The sequence below is a fragment of the Stylophora pistillata genome, chromosome 1, assembly GCF_964205215.1.
Source record: "Stylophora pistillata chromosome 1, jaStyPist1.2, whole genome shotgun sequence".
Lineage (NCBI taxonomy): Eukaryota > Metazoa > Cnidaria > Anthozoa > Scleractinia > Pocilloporidae > Stylophora > Stylophora pistillata.
Window position 1 is genome coordinate 13,482,987 of NC_142519.1, and position 17,382 is coordinate 13,500,368.

General features: G+C 39.1%; 1 protein-coding gene and 1 pseudogene across 2 annotated transcripts in view; one reads left to right on the plus strand and one right to left on the minus strand.

Moving 5' to 3' along the window:
* LOC148741295 (anoctamin-4-like) overlaps positions 1-17,382 on the minus strand; it is a 223,507-nt pseudogene that overhangs the window by 121,650 nt on the left and 84,475 nt on the right. The gene's annotated exons all lie outside the window — the stretch shown is intronic.
* LOC148741301 (uncharacterized) overlaps positions 1-17,382 on the plus strand; it is a 30,424-nt gene that overhangs the window by 5,214 nt on the left and 7,828 nt on the right. The window contains exon 3 of the mRNA XM_088732314.1: positions 11,724-11,795. Coding sequence (XP_088588440.1) covers positions 11,724-11,795 — 72 coding nt within the window. The remainder of the gene's footprint in view (positions 1-11,723; positions 11,796-17,382) is intronic.

Consider the following 17,382-nt stretch of genomic DNA (forward strand, 5'->3'; position numbering starts at 1 on the left):
GAAGCGCTGGTTAAGGCAGGACTTGTAACTCTGTCAGGCAGAAGACGAGCCCTGACGGACAAACTTTTTAAAAACATTTTGGAAAACAAAGACAGTAAGCTTAAGAATTTACTCCCCCCACAAAATACCAAGTGTTATAACCTCAAGAAGTCACGCATGTTGAACCCGGTTTTCAAGACTGAGATTTCGTAAAAGTTTCATCGCTTAAGATGCAAGATTTCTGACTCTATACTTTAATAGTTTGTAGATGTAGTTTTAATCCCCTTAATTATGTAGGGATTTATACATATATTTTTTTACCATGTAAATATGACGCAATTCAGCTTTTGGGTTGTAAAGTTATATAGATAAACTATCTATTTATCGAAATAGAGAGTGTGTTGTCTCGGAAAGATAAAGAAGAAAGTGGAAGTGGTTCAGCCCGTAGTTATGACCAAAATTTCCGATGATGTCCGCCTTTCCGTGGGCCGTGAAATTAAAGATAGCGAATTGAACTGCAGTCAGTGGCGAAGAGCTTACGGAAGAATGTTTCAGAGAATTTAAAGAAAGAGAACCTGTAACTCAGAGAATGTGGCACATGCAGCTACAATTACAGTTATTCTGACCAAAGAGCCTATGCGTATCAAGACCATAAAGTTGAGTGAAGCAAATGACTTCGAACAGTTCAGCAATGCGACGAAACTATTCAGAGTCACCGCTCTCATCCTAAAGTTTATCAGAAGTTTAAAGGCAGCGAGAAACCGGAGAAGAGAACCGCATAACAAAAAACCAACCCTGACGGTAGAAGAGATCAGTGAAGTAAAGAGCTTATGGATTCGCGAAATACAGGAACCTATGAAGCATGAAAAGAATTTTGAGAATCTAAAGCAACTACTCGGTTTGTTTAGCCAAGATGGTAACATTCTGAGGTGCAAAGGCAGTCTGGGGAACGCTCCACTGGACATCGCAGCGCGTTACCCTATTCTTTTAACAAGACGAAATCACGTGAGAAGACTGATCGTGTAACCCTGTCACAGAAAGCTGAATCAGGGAGGAGTAAGAACTGTAACTCTCGTACAACTGAGAAGTGAAAGCCGGGTTCCCAAGGGCAGACAACTTGTCAAGAAAACGCCTCATCAGTGTGTTATCTGTAAGAAACCAGGTTTGCCTTACAGGGCCCCCAAAGGAACTGATCTACCCGAAACAAGGGTCACCGATATCCCTGCGTTCACGCACGTGGGAGTTGATTTCGCCGACCTGTTATTTACGAAGACTACCAGAGGCACAGCCAGAACTTACATCTGCCTGTTTACATGTGCTACGTCCAGAGTGATGCACCTGGAACCTCTCCCAGACTTATCCTCAGAAGCGTTCATTGGAGGCCTTCAACGATTTGTTGGAGGACGAGGAATACCAGCCTCCATAACATCTGTCAACGCCAAAACGTTCAAGGGAGCCAACAAAGACCTTACCCAGCTATTCAGAGACATGAAAGCCCAAGATTTTACCACCACCAAAAACATCACTTGCAACTTCATACTAGTGAAAGCGCCACGGTGGGGAGGATATTATGAGTGTATGATCTAGCTAGTCAAGAGAAGCTTTTGCACGGTGCTTGGAAAGGCGCAGCTGTCTTACAAAGAACTTCTTACAGTCTTAATTGAAGTAGAGGGAGTGCTCAACTCACGACCCCTTACGTACATCTACCCCGAAGTCACGGAAGAGTCATTAACGCCATCGCACTTGGTGATTGGGAGACGCCTGAACACTCTTCCTGATAGGACAGAGCTTAGCGACCATGAAGATTGCGCCTCCAAACTACAACGAAAGGCGCGACACCTCAGCAAACTCATAGGACATTTTTGGAAACGATGGACCAAAGAATACTTTATCAGGCTGAGGAAGTTTTACCTTTGCGGTATCCTGTTATTAATCGTTTGAGTGATTCTGCTGCTCATATTCGACGAAGGAAAGTGGCGTGTCGGTTGTTATTTCTGATCCTAAAGTGAACTTGCACACGAGAAAATCGGCCGTTTGACTTGCTTACGAAATTTACGAAATTACAAAGCGCATAAGCTCAAAATCTAAAGTTTCAGCATTTCAAAATTTGTGCAACCCTGAGCAATAGATCTGTTTGGAAGCGGAAACGGAAATCTCTTAAGAACGGCATGTTTAATTGAGTGAAAAATAAAACTATAACATGATAACATGATAAAAAATTGGGATTCACGAAAAAATCACAACTCTTAGCTCCCTACAACTTACACACGCGAAAATCGTCCGCATGACTTGGCGACGAAATTTTTTAGAAATTACGAATTTTCAAAGGACGCACACAAGCTCAGTGACTGTTTCTGTAACATTTCCCACCCCCCACACTGGGAGGTAGTCTTGGTGGGTTTCTTAAGAAGTAATTGACAATTATTTCCAAGCTGAACCAGTTTGTTATTAGTCTCAAAAAAGTCTAGGCACCACACGCAACTTTAGCTACACGGGTGTGGCCATCTCGTCCAGGATGCATTTCAACAATCCTTCCTTATGGCAAACGTCCTCTTGGAGTATTGGGCTGAATCAAAAGAACTGCATCCTCAACTTGTAGGTCTCGGCATTCTGAGGTCCAGTTTGGTCGGCTTTTAAGTAAGGGCTCGAACGAACTCCATGAGCCATCTCCTCCACACTCGCGAAATAATGCTGATGCAAATTAGTAGTTTCAACGGACTCAGCAACTCTTCCCCCATTTGTTCGTGCAAGAAATTAGATGTCAGTGGAACATCGTCTCGTGGATAAGTAGACGGACGGGAAGCTAAAAAGGACTCCAGACCAGAGAACACAGTAATCAGCTTCTCATCGTTTACATCTCGTTTCCCTTCAACGGCGTAAGTGGCTTTCGAAGCAGCTTTTACCAATACTTTATGGCTTGTCCCAGTATCCCAGCAACCTCTTCGTTTAGGAAAGTTTCGCTCGATGTGTCGTCTATAATGGCGTTTACTTGTATTTTTTCTACCATTGACCTACATCCACACAGGGACAGTTTGTGAAGAATAAGATTCAGTCAGTGTTTTTACATTACAGCTGGTCAGGATCACAGCGGGCGCTCCCTCCCATGGAAAATCTGGGCGTTTGCAATCGTCAACATAAGGCAACTTTCTCATCGGTCCGGTCTCTGACAAAAACTTCACCTCCGTGAAGAAGGTTGTGGTGATTTTTAGAGCAACCATGTATTCCACCCTTGCAGGCCTTTGGGCAGTCTTTCCCCTTATGATCAGAGGGTACGCAACGAAAACACAGCTTTCTTTCTTTCTCGATCTTCCAGTGGTCATCCACTCCTCTGTTGTAAAACTCCTTGCAGTCCCATACCCCGTGATCGAATCTGTAACAGATAGAACATGGACGCTTCGTACTACGCGCCACTTTCCCCATTGCAACAGCATGCAAATTTCGCATCGTGTTCTGTTCGTGGTATCTAGATACTCTCGGTAGTCCAACGTGCTCGACAGTTTGACTCAATCCCGTTTACCAGTTCCGCTTCTTATATTCTGAATCTGTGTTCGTCTTTCAACCATTCTATGAAAGCTATGACTGATCTTTGTCTGGCGCGTTCATTGAACCAGCGACTGAAGTTCTTTAGTTGATGATCGGGCAGCTTTTTAACCCGCAAGCTGTAAAGAGTTCCATCTCCTAACTCGCCGTCTTTTTTTCAGCCTGTAACTTTATCACTGCGATTCCAACAGGGTCAGCGAACTTCTCTAGCGCGTGGACATCGTTGCTTCTTGTTAACGGCGCCTGTTCTAGTTGATCCAAGTATGCTCACAGACGCCGGCGCGTACCACCATACTTCGTTTTTAACATTTGTTTTCTCTCCTAGTATTCGGGTGCAGTGACTTCACAATGCATCTGGAGTATGGAAACGCGAATAAGAAACGATCATTGGAAAGAATGTGGTGAACAACTTACATAATTAAATTGGCGAGTGTACGTTGGCTAAGCTATGTAAAATGTTCAATACTGAGATTTTTAAGCCCAACTTAATTTTATCAAAGTAGTAACATGGAGATCGCAAATGTCTCGATTTAGATCTAGGTTACTACAATGAAGACCATGTATAACTGTTGCGATAAGAACACACAACGCCATCCCCACTCCCTCTCCCTCCCCAACTATTTATCCAGGACTTATCTGCTTGTGTTTGCGGAGAATTTCTGTTGCATACTACACTGATGGATGAGGCTTTTAGTAGCAACAGCCGAGTAAAAAGTTATTTCACAGCACCTTGGGAATGTTACCTCTCGCAATTAACAGTGTGCACACACGTTTGAATATTGAAAATTTTCATTAGAGGTCTCAATGGCTTATTCCACATTGTCTTCTTAACAAATGAGGGCAGCACGGGAGCAAAGTGGGGAATAAAAGAGTGATTACTGTCTATCTATCAATCTATCTATCATTCCTCGTGCTCCTGTGCCACTCTTAATGTAAAGATTACGGGGCCTGGTTTCGAAAAAACTTGCAATGCAAAATTTTTTGGTTGCCCTCTTATCTAGCACGTTTCGTGCCTTGTAAGGGCTAATAACTAAATTTTCAAATCTGACTCCTTCAACCATGGTTCCAGGAAACGTGAAGGCACAATGAAGGTGCGAGATCCCTTTCATTTTCTATAGAAATTTATTTCCTGCTTTGCTAAATATTTCTATCTTGTTGAGAACCAAATGTTACGCACATGTAACTCGCACCTACAGCTGGGAAAATAATCACTCTTCATTAAATACAGCCTTAGAAGTTACCACTGTAATGTAAGCAGCATAACGATACAGATGACCCACAGTGATTGAAAAACTAAGTAGTGTAAACAATTTTGGCATAATTTCTTGATTTTTAATGTATTTTTGCATAGTGTTTTTTTTTAACAGTTTTTTTTTCATCTAAAATACCAAGCCCTAAAAGGGTTCAAAACAAACTGAAATTAAACTCTGGAAATTAACTGAAAAGTTACTTCTTGAATGCCTCCGAAACGTTGTGGCAAATACATGATTAGTAGTTACAATAACTGGTTAACTTGGCTGAAACTGAATTGAACGCCTGGAAAAAAAAGATTACGCGTCTTTAATGAAACGTTGAACGCGACAAACATCGCGATACGTAGTGCGATATATATTTCACCTTTCTGGGACAAAATTGCGGGCTGTTTCCACAATTAGGAAAGTTCCTTTTTTCAAAACCCTGATTGGTTGGGTGAAGTGTTTGTTTAAGACTTTTTGTTCTCTTTCTGCATCTTTTTCATTATTATTTTTAACAACAATAACATGAAACTTGATTAATTGGGAAACCGTCTAATAAAGTTATGCATGGTAAACCTTATGGCTTTATCTTGTTTGCACTTGGAACATTTTACGGTTCACTCAGCTGGTACAGAGGTTGGCAGAGACGTTCAAGAGCCGTAACTAATCGTGGGTTGCAACTAAAGGGCCAATACACTGAGAAGATTAAACAGTATAACGTATCACGTTCGACTAACGGAAAGAATAAAAACTGCCATGTATCATAATATCTAATGTGGACTAATCGTACATGTAAGCCGCGGGAGGGGATGGCGCTGCTCCTCCCTTTATTGAATGTGAAGGTTTGCTCGCGCTGAGTTTTTGAGTAATTGCCTGACAGCTCTTTATTGATAATAATTGTAAACAGTTGGTAGGCATTTTTATAATTATACAATATAAAAGGGGAAAATCAACAAATATTTACACGATATATTGTGGCCTTATCATTACTATAGCCGGCGTCTGGCGCGTTGGACATGCGATCGAGAGGTTGGGGTTCGAACCCTAACAGAGATCATTGTAGTTTCTCGAACACAACTCTTCTTTACTCTCCGAGTACTGGAAATTGTACACAGTTTGGACAAGTGTTTTGTCTTTTGAAACTTAGCGAGGGAAATGCTGAATTGAGATATTGAATTCAGCCAGCAACACCTGAGTGAGTTCAGCTAACCAGTATAAACACTAGAAGTGCAATATCCGAGGCCGAGAAACTAATAAAGCGATTAAGATCATCATGGCTTCAAAATAATTCGATGAGACAAGCGTGTGCTCATAAAAATATAAAAAGCCTCCATCTAACTCGAAAAGGTGGTCGTATCTTATCTCCTCTCTAAAGAAAACTAAGAATGAAGGATACTTAGTACTTGGTTAGGATATTCATATATTGCTGAACAGTTTATTGAAATAGAATAGGCATTCAATGAAATAATAAAGAAAAATCAGGAAAATATGAAGGCTGTATACCATTAGAGGAGGTCCTTCGTCTAAAATCCTTTGACTTTGGCCACATTAGATTCGCACGATTAGCAGAAAGGTGGCGGAGACTTGACGTTGTAAACAGGGTGCAAATACACAGAGTATTCACTGCGCAGTGCATCTTATTCTAATGGGTGATAAAAAGGAAACAAATACATTCTAGAATACAACAACTCTAAAAAATCCCCAATGGCATGGTGGTTCTCGTAACAGATAAAAAAAGGGTGATGACTTTACTTTACTTCTAAGTTGAAATGTGGTGCTTGTAAACTGCATTTGTCATGCTACTAGAGCGTTGAGTTTTCAAACTCAGCTTGCAATGGGTACACTAGACCACACAAAGAGAGCCAGGTTTTTTTGGCACTCCTTACTGCACTGCTTACTGCTTACTGCTTACTGCACTGCTGTTGTCACTGCTTACTGAACCTGCATACAGGCAGGTGTAATCATGGCGGTCTGCCACGCAATATTGGCCTCCGTGTTTTTGCTATGGCTGGCTGACTGTGGATGAATACTCGTCTTGCAACACACCTAACTTATTGGAAACTAAACCCACAATTATTTAGGGCAAGCTGAGTTCTGGAAGGGAAAATGGTTTTAATAGTTTTTAAGAACTTAGCTCTCTTCACTGCTGGTGTATGAGATACGTTGTGATTGAAACCTGCATTTTGGTAGACGATGTGATGAATGCTCGTCTGGCAACACACTTAACTTATCGGTGACTGACCCTACAATCATTTTGTGCAAGCCGGACTCTGGAAAGGAAAGCGGTTTTAATAATTTAGAAGAACTTTGCTCTCGTCACTGGCGCTTGAGAAACGTTGAGATTGAAATTTGCATCTTGGTAGATGATATGGTAATGTGCCCTACATTGTTTAAACCTACATTGTTTAAACCTGCTAATTCATTGTTCCATCATTTTGCCATCTTAAACAATAGCAAGTGCAAGCGTAAGTTCTCTAATAGCCGAATTTCATATTACGCTAATACGATGGCGATCAAGCAGCTTTTCCTTCTTTCGGGCGATGTTGAAACCAACCCCGGATGGCAAGGCGTGATTGACCAAACTGGCTATTATCTGCAGGACCTCGCAAGGGCTGTTCACCAGGAATTAAACATGAGTGTAGCACACATCTATATCCGCATCCTTAGGAATAAGGTGGACGAGATAAAAATATTGCAGCACACGGCTGCCGTTTTGACATTCTTGCAATTACTGAAACTCACTTGGATCGGAAAATTTCCAATCGACAACTCGAGATTGATAACTACAAGATTATCCGAAGGGACAGAGACGCTAACACCATCGGTGGTGGATGTTTATTCTACATCGCCAATCATATATGCTCAACAAGGCTTGGAATCGAATCCTTGGAATCGAAGGACACTGAGGCTATATGGCTTAAAATTCTGGTAAACTCGTCCGTTTTCATTGTAGGACCTGTTTATAGACCACCTTCAGATTCTCTATTCTTTGATAGATTTCAAGTCATACTCGGGAAACTCTGGATTAAACGTCGCAATATCAATATTTAACACTCTTCTTAAAGCAAAACAATCCAAAAATCAAGAACTGTGGGCTAAATATTGCTCATTAAGAAGTAGGGTTACGCGCGATGTTAGAGTTGCTAAATGCAAGTTCTACATCGATCTTTTTGACGAAGTAAAAGATTGCAAGTCATACTGGAAGTTGGTCTAAAAAGCTGCTTACAGTTCTCTGCCGCGCAGCCTATACTTGGAATTAGGTCATCAGATGGGGAAATCGAAACATCTGATTACAAGAAAGCGAAGATCGTTAATGAGCACTTCTCTACCAGGTGATCTGTGACGTCATTGCGGGGGCCTGGGGAAAGAAATTTTAATACCGTATCCCATCAACCAACGCGCGCACCAATTCAATCTGTTTTCATGGGGCCGGTCGGCGTGATGCGAGGTCGATGTAGCTAACTACTTTCGCACTTTGACAACTGAGAAGACTTGTCATCGGCAGTCTTAACAATGCAGCTACTGCCGTGAGAAACTCCGTGTCTGCGTGATTAAATACTTTGACAGCTTTTCGCGATGAACATTGCAGACAATCCAAACGTAAGCTCGATGTACTCATGCATTGTATGAAGTTTGCTTTTTTATTTCTTACTTCTGCTTACAAATGTACTGGATCGGGCATTCGCTTTATCAACAGTAAATGTTATTTGTATTAAAGCTGCCTTGTTTCTGGGAATGGTGTGTTTGTGTTTATTTTATTTTTTATATGTGCTAATTTTAAAGAAGTTTTGATCGAGCCTTCGTTGCTCTCTCGAATTCAGTTCCATTATCGCGGGCTTTTCGACGCGGCGATATTCAGCATTTTAAGTACTTTAAAATATGTATTGTTTCTTTTGCCGGCTAATTGTTTTTATTGTGATTTTTATTGTTTGTTTGGATGTCTTATCGAGCAAAGGAAAATGTGCTTCATGCCGAGTCAGTAATTCGAATTCATTGTCCATTTCAAAACTGTGCAAAATTTTAGAAAAACAAAAAGAATTTAAACAAACATCTTCGTCTTTATCCGGAGCACAAACTGGATGGCTTGTCAACCTCTCGGAAACGGGTTTCATTAAGACAATGCGCAGAAAAATTTCTAGACGACGAGAGTAATCCTTAATCCAGGAAGCAAAGGGTCAGTGAACTGCTGAACTGTCTGAACGATGAAGAACTTGTGGATTTAGTTTTGCCAAAGATTGCAAAAATTGTGTCACCAGTGGACTTTTTACTGCAAGGAACTGATGGAAATCATGATTTTCTTCGTCTTTTTTGTCATTTACCTCAGAAAAATTTCTGGAAAAAGTGTTAAAAGAAAATTCAAGATCCCTCTAACTCTCGAGTTGATTACGCCTTTATGTCTTGTACACTTTTCTAATTAAAGCGAAGTTAGAGTACGGAAGGCTAGCTCAGATCTAATAAAAAGAGTATGTTCTTTTGAGATGTTGAGTTTTGCAAAATGACCGTCTGCCTAAACATTTCATAAATGTTTAGTTAAGATCTAGAAACACGTTTGGCAATATGAAAGTTATAGAGAACTTATTAATGAAATCAGAATTACACTTAGAAGAGATCTACAGAGAAAATAGCCTTTAAAGACTGTTACTTAACAATAAAGTAACAGAGTTTGAAGAAGAAAGGTTAACCTTAAAGGGAAGAGCTGTTAAACGGGCTGAAAACCAATTTAAAGAGTTTTTGTGCTGATCGAGAATTCAAAGGGGGATTAACCTAAAAACGAGACTCAAAGGGATCGAAAATGTAAGAAAGCTAATTTCCAGGAAATTCCTGTACGGAGATCAACTTACTTTCTTCATTATCAAGCGTAAATAGCTTTTACCGCGAGGTCTTATCACCGTACGTAGAAACTGAACATTTGTTTACCTTCTCGAATCCACGATAGGAGAGTGTGAATCTTGATCAAAATTAATTGCAGCTCAATACAAATATTTTGCAGAGTTAAATAGACTATCTTCCTACGGTAAGAAAAGACAACAAATGCTCTACTTGTAAAGTAAGGTCGCTGACAAAATAGATGATCAGTTAGCTTTTACATCCTTGCTGAATGGCTAACGATAACATATTGTTTCCATTCATTTACTAAACACCTAAATAAGCTTGAAACACGCACTTCGCGATGCTCCTCCCGCATGCAACAGAAAACAATAACAACAACAACACAAATCCCTAATTCACCGACATGATGTGCCGTTTAAAATACGGCATTGATCACTCAAGTTTGAAAGGTCTCTACTTTTGTTGAATATCGTGGATAAGGCTCTAAAGAAACGTAAATTTTTTTCTGGCTAGCATATTAACCTCACAAAAGAACTTGACTTTATTCAAATTTCGATGTGGAACCTGTGATCACCGTAGCAGTTTGATGATACCAAATCAACCATCATACGGCGCAGATTATGTTGTTGAGGGGGTACATTGCGGGCTCGTATGACGTGAAGACATTATTAAATATCAAGTTACCGAGAACTTTCCATTGCTGTAACTATCGAGTATTTTTCAATTTGCAGACGTACTGCCTAGATACATTGGCTATGTCGAAGAAGCCATAAAGGCAGAATGTATTGAATATCTTGAATATTTATTGTTCCACTTTGTAGATGTAATCGCATGGGGCCAAGTGAAATAAAGGATTGATATCACGAATGTTTCCAAAATTTACAGAAATTGCAAGCCAAAGACTTGTGAAATGTCTTTAAGCCCTATTTCCCGTCAAGATACGTGTTTTAACTTATAGAATTAATCATAACTTTGAATCAGCTCCTTATCGTTCACATCTCGGCGTTCTTTTACAACGGCGTAAGAGTTCTAGAGAAAGGGTACATAAGACCACTCAAAGGAAGGTTGTTTTCATACCGCTTCATAATAGATAACAAAGGGCGCTGTTCTCAGCTTTTGAAAATTAGTCTGACAATTGTTTTAATCAAGTCACAAGTATATCGACAACAACAACAAACTCAACAGCCTTTATCCAGGAATATTATTGATGTGCAAACGTACAGAGTTTGAAAACACGCTGCTTAAAGAATAGAGGATACAGCGATTTTAGAGATACGTTTCTCTGAAATTAATTTCACTGGAAAGAAAGTTTACTAAAATGAGAAACTTATGTAGATTTGAAATTGTGCATAGATTTAACTTGTGCGGTCAGATTTAAAACGCGATTAGTACGCACAGGGAAATATTGTTCATTTGGAATTGTCGCGCCCCACTCGGTTTCGGACTGGATCAAGCTGAAACAAAATTATTTTTGGCGAAGAGTGCACACAATTATTTCATGACCTTTTCATGACACACGCAAAGGTTTACCGTATCCTTAATAATCCATGGAGGATGTTGCGAGAACACGAATTTTTCCTTTTTTTCTTGTTTTCACGAGCCAAAGACAGTTTATCCACATAATTATGGAATCGGCATATCAGAGTTTACCTAATATCTTAATTATTTTCTGGGCAACTATATGAAACAAGGAAAACGAAATGAAATAATTCTGGAAAATAGTTGACACAAAAATATTTATGTTCAATCCTGTGCAATGATCGTGAATGCTCTTACGTCTACACTGCAAGAAATGTTTTTAACGAAAATATATCTTTGATAAACCAGTGACTCTTATATCAATATGACTTCTATAGTTATGTGAATCTTATATCAATGTGAGTTTTGAAACTATAACGGGTTACTTAAAACCAAATTATGAGAGGAAGCCGATTTTTTACACCATACCGCAACTAAACGATATTGCAGCAAACTCTTGGGGTTACCTAATGATTCCTTTATAAGTTTTGAATAAGCAGTTAATAAGCTGCGTTTGTAACTAAAAAAAGCCGGTTTTTTTACACTGCTTAATAACAGAAAACAAAGAACGCCGTTCCGTTTTTGAATAGTAGTCTGACAACTTTTTCAATCATATCACAGGTACCTTTCCAACAACAAACTTAGCAGCCTTCATCCAGGAATATTCAAGACCTTAAAGTCATTGGAACTTTTGTGAGTAGTTGTGTTTTTTTGTTTTTTTGGTAAAAAGTATAAATAATTTGGTTAAGTGTTGGTCTTGCACACTTTTATTCGAAAATGAAATGACTTCTTTGCAATTTTCCATGTAAGGGCTCCTTTGGAGTTCTCTTCCCCTTTAAGTGTTTACTGCCGGATATGATAGCTAAGTTGATAGGGGCGGTTCGATTCATATGAGAGTTTCTGGTGTTAAAAATTTGTTCACAGCTATATGCTCTCATTACCAGAATTCGAGTCATCGATCACATTTCATTCACAGCGGCCTTTAAAAATGGCGGACGAAAATTACAGAGGATTGTATGGGATTAAGTTTAAGTTTAATAAGGCTTTTTACCACTTACAAGAATAATAAACAATAAATAGGTACAGAAAGTAAAGGAAAGCAATAGGGAGAAACTGAATTCCCATGTAAAAACTGCTCTCCAAGTTAGAAGACAATAAAATAAAAAGAAATGACAACTGCATAACCACGCATCTAGATAAAAAAGAAAGTGAAGGAACTACTATGTCTTGACAATAAAATGAAAATATAGTAAATTATTAAAAACTAGATCATTGGATAGTGCAATTCAAGACTTTTTATTGGCTTAGCCATTATGGTATATCAGCCTTTATACCATAATCTACAAATATGGCCATCGTACGTGTCAGCTTAATATTAAAAGGGAACTAAAAATTTAATAAAATTTTATACTTAATTTAACATTTTTAATAAAACAATTAATCCACTCGCTCTTGTTGGATATGAGATGATTATAGCCAACTCGGCGCTACGCGCCTCGTTGGCTATCTATCATCTCATATCCAACGCGCGCTCATGGAATAATTGTTAATTATAATAAATAATACAATAAAGTCTAAATACAGTAAATCATACTAAATAATACAAAACAAATGAGTATAAAGATAATTAAATAATCGATTTTTAAATACATTTAAACTGGGAGTCGACATAACAGGATTAGGTAACGAGTTCCAATCATTAACATTAACATAATGTTTAAAAAATAGTTGCAGCTCTTGGTCTGATTTTAAAATCATGGTTCCTTCTAGTTCTAGTCCGGCCAGTCAGATCAATATATCTAGTATTAAAAATAAATGTACAAATAACTGAACTCTAAGTGAAGATGAAAATCTTCCACCGCTCCTAAAAAAGAGAAAACAACTTTAAGGTTAAAGAAATGTTTTTAGTTCCATGATTTTGGAAAGAAAAGTTCGGACAAATTGAGATACAAAATTGTGTCTCACCCCTTTTTGGACTAATTTAAATGGCTTTTGTCGTTTAAATCTTTCAATGACTCTATCAGCATATAAATGTGAATATGAGAAGAGAAGTCCATAATATCTTTGTTACGGATTGAGAGGTAGATAAGATACAGAGGACGATAGAGGTTAAGGGTAGGGAAAGGCACGTACACTTCTGTTGAAAACTTGTGTATCGTGAGAAGTCTCACTTAGAGTTTTGTTGAAAAGGACTCGTCACACACCTCACCAGTCCTTGAATACTGGTAAAATGTCGCTAATGACACATGCGAAATTTCTCTAAGTTACCGACATGAAGTGCCGTTTAGAATAAGGCATCGATCACTCGAGTCTGAAAGGTCTCTGCTTTTGTTGATTATTGTGGATGGATTTCTATAGAAAATAATTTTGGGATGTTCTTCCGGCCGACATGTTAAATTCACAAAAGAGGCATGACTTTGGTCAAATGAAGTCGGGAAAGTCCTATTTTGTAAAACCAGAGTCTCCCCTACCTACAGTGGTTAGCGCTCCTTAAAGACTGTTACTTAATTAATAAAGTAAAGAGAGAGTTTAGAGAAGAAAGGGCCTATAGTAGGTACCGCTCCTTTAACTTGCATAAGTGACCAAGATAGAGTTTGTCCTTACAATATCAATACAATGTTAAGCAGACAGGTAATGAGAAAAATATCAATCAGTGGATTAACCGTTGATCCAATACCAAATTCTCTGAGGTAACATCATAAGAATTGTATGGAAGACAGTAAGGAGAATTAGTAATGAGATTTTGGCAGTGAAAGGGTTAAAGAGCTAAGTGCTGTCACGTCAATAATAATATAGAATAGAACTTTAATAATATGGAATATAACTTACCACGAGCTTCAATAACAGCAAGCTTCCAGACGTCTTTCAAATTTAGTTTTCTCTTTCAAAGCGCGCATGCACTCTTCTTATCATTAACAGCATAGTAATCAGCATTTGATAAAACCACCGGTACGGAATCGAAAAGGAGCTTTGGCCTTTTCTTTTGTTGTCTTTTAAGGTTTTCTAATGGGTATTTTAGGGTGCAGCTAAACGATTGGATCTTTTTCGGCGATGGAGAACTTAATTTAGCAGTAGAGTGTTCGTCCTTTCAGTTTACCGACGTAATTGCTCATGCGGGCTGTTGCAAGAACAGCTTTTTTCCCTTTTTTTCTTATTTCTCAGTTTCTTTGTTCTGTTATAGTCTCACTTAAAGTTTCGTTTTAAAGGACTCGTCACACACCTCACAAGTCCTTGAATACTGGTAAAGTGTCGCTAATGACACCTGCGAAATTTCTCTAAGTTACAGACATGAAGTGCCGTTTAGAATACGGCATCGATCACTCGAGTCCGAAAGGTCTCTGCTTTTGTTGATTATCGTGGATGGAGTTCTATAGAAACTAATTTTGGGATGTTCTTCCGGCCGACATGTTAAATTCACAAAAGAGGCATGACTTTGGTCGAATGAAGTCGGGCAAAGTCCTATTTTGTAAAACCAGAGTCTTAATATCACTTTTGGAAATGATGCTATTTTTTTTCAGGCTTGACAGTAGATAAAAGAATAATACTAGTAAAAAATGCATTCGGATAATGACTGGATGGATACAGCTTTTGCGCAGTCGATCACAACTAAGTAAAACAAGTTTGTTCAGTGAAGAAGAAATTACAAAATGCTTGAGATGGAACAACTCAGCAAATGTTTTCTTTCCAAATTTAGTGACATCAATAACAACGAGCTTCGAACGTTGCCGGAGGGAATATTTGAAAACCTGACCAGCTTAACTGAACTGTCAGTATACATCAGCTGATTGAACGATTGAACGAGATTAAGCCTCTTTACCAGTAACATGTACGTTTACTGATTATGAATGGTGAAGTATTTTTTAGAAACATTTCGGCAAATTTTCATCTCGCTTTGGAATCCATAATCACCGTTGTAGTTCTGTGCCAAATCAAGCATCATGCAGCTTAGATTCTGTTGAGGGGGGACACACCTAGAACAATGTGACATAAAGACCGTATGAAATATTAAGTTACCGAAAACTTTCCATAACTGCAACGAACGAATTTTTTTCAATTTGCAGACGAGCTGCCTAAATACATTTGCCATGTCGGAGAACCATAATATTAAGGCGAAATGCATTGAATACCTTGCATAATATTTATAGCCCCACTTTGTAGGGGTAACTAAATGGGGCTGAGTGAAATAAAGGATTAATATTACGCGTGTTTTCAAAAGTTACAAAAATTGCCCAAGTCGCTGACAATGACTTGTGAAATGTTTCTAAAGCTCTAATTTTCCGTTAAGATGCGCTTTATGGCAAAAGAATTAATTTGCTGTCGATCACTCGATTCTGAATCTAGAATCTGTTCATTTGTATCGAGTGCAATTTGTGGTCTTTGAAAAAATTGACAAGTGCCTATTTATTCCAAATTTCAGGAGAAAATCATGTGATTATTTATTAATAATATACATGAAAAAATACGAGGTAGCTTCAATTCTCATAACTACGCAGAAGATAAGCGCGCGCATCACGTGCAAAAATAATTTATTCAAACCCTGCAAGTGATATTGACCTTGAGAATGACCAATCATTTTGACCAATCAGAATGTCCGGTTTGTTTCTTTCTTTGCACTGAATTAATCCTCTTCTGCACTGAATTAACTCTCTTCTGCACTGATTTAACAGAGAACTGCATTCATCTTAACCAATGAGAACTGAGAAATTTTTCATGTATATCATTAGATCTAAAATACAAAGAGAGTACGTCGGCCTTCGGTCTTACAAGTGTTCAAAACAAATAGAAAATTAAAACCTGGAAATTAACTTAAAAGTTACCTCTTGACTGCCTCCGTAGTTGTCGAACATTGTGGCAAATACCTGATTAGCGATTACAATAACTGATTAGCTTGGTTGAAATTGAACTGAACTACTGAACAAATAGATTGCGCGTCTTTATTGAAACTTTGTACGCGACAAACATTGTGACAAGTGCGATATATGAATTTGAAGGAAGCACACCCACAACCTTAAACATGAACAGCGCGCGCGTTAAACATAACAATTATTTATAATGAACTGAATATTCGGCGAAACACACAATACATTCAGAGTATGGTAACGCGAATAAGAAACGATAATTTTAAAGAAAAAGGCGAGGAACTTACGTTTCAAAACACTATAGCAATGCTACTTCTCGCAATCAATGATATTATACACGCGTTTTAAACATGCGCGACAGAGACAATAGGAATGAAAGTATGAAACTGTTGCCCGAAGAATTAAAGGATGCTGAAGGAGAAATAGTGCGCCTGGCACAACGCAACACTTTTTGTGACGACTACACAGCTTTGAGCTCAGGGAAGCCGATACTAGAGAAAAGCCAGTTGAAAAAGCTTAACCCGTGCATCGACGACGGTGGAGTTATCCGCAGTGATGGCCGATTAAAGTTCGCCGGTTTTCTTCTATATGATACCAGATTTCCAATCATTCTACCTCGTGGACACTGGGTGACGAAACTTATTGTGAAGCACTATCACGAGAGAGGAAATCACGCTGCTGGAGTAAACTTAACTCTTTGCCAGTTGAGTGAGAGATTTTGAATTATCGCCGCACGCGAGGAGATTCGCGAATGGGATCATGAATGTAACGAGTGTATGACAAGACGAAACAAGCCAGCTTGTCAGATTATGGCCCCACTCCCGCAAATGAGGCTCCGTTTCAGCTTCCGACCCTTCGCCCAAACAGCCGTAGGTTTTGCAGGTCCTTTCTATACTGTTCAAGGACGCGGAAAACCACGACAGAAAAGGTGGTTGTGCCTTTTTACCTGCCTGGAAACACGAGCAGTGCATTTAGAGATGGTCTGGGGACTGGATGCCGACACGTTCTTAAATGCCTTCGCCCGTTTTACTAGTCGTCGTGGAGTTCATAAAGACGTGACGAGCGACAGAGGCACAAATTTCGTGGGCGCAGAGGGCTAGTTAAAGAAACTAGTCCGCCAGTTCGACCGAAAACATCTTCAGAACAAGACAGTCGAACTTGGAGTGACATGGAGATTCAATCCACCGGCTGCCCCACATTTTGGAGGAGCCCATGAAATAATGGTGAAAGCTACTAACAAATCCACGTACACCGTTGTTGGAGAACGGGACGTGAACGACGAGGAATTAATCACAGTGTTCGCAGGGGTGGAGTCCCTTCTTAATTCCCGTCTGTTGACTTATCAGAGTTCAGATCCACGAGACGATGTCCCATTGACACCTAACCATTTCTTGCACGGCCAAATGGGAGGACAGTTCGCT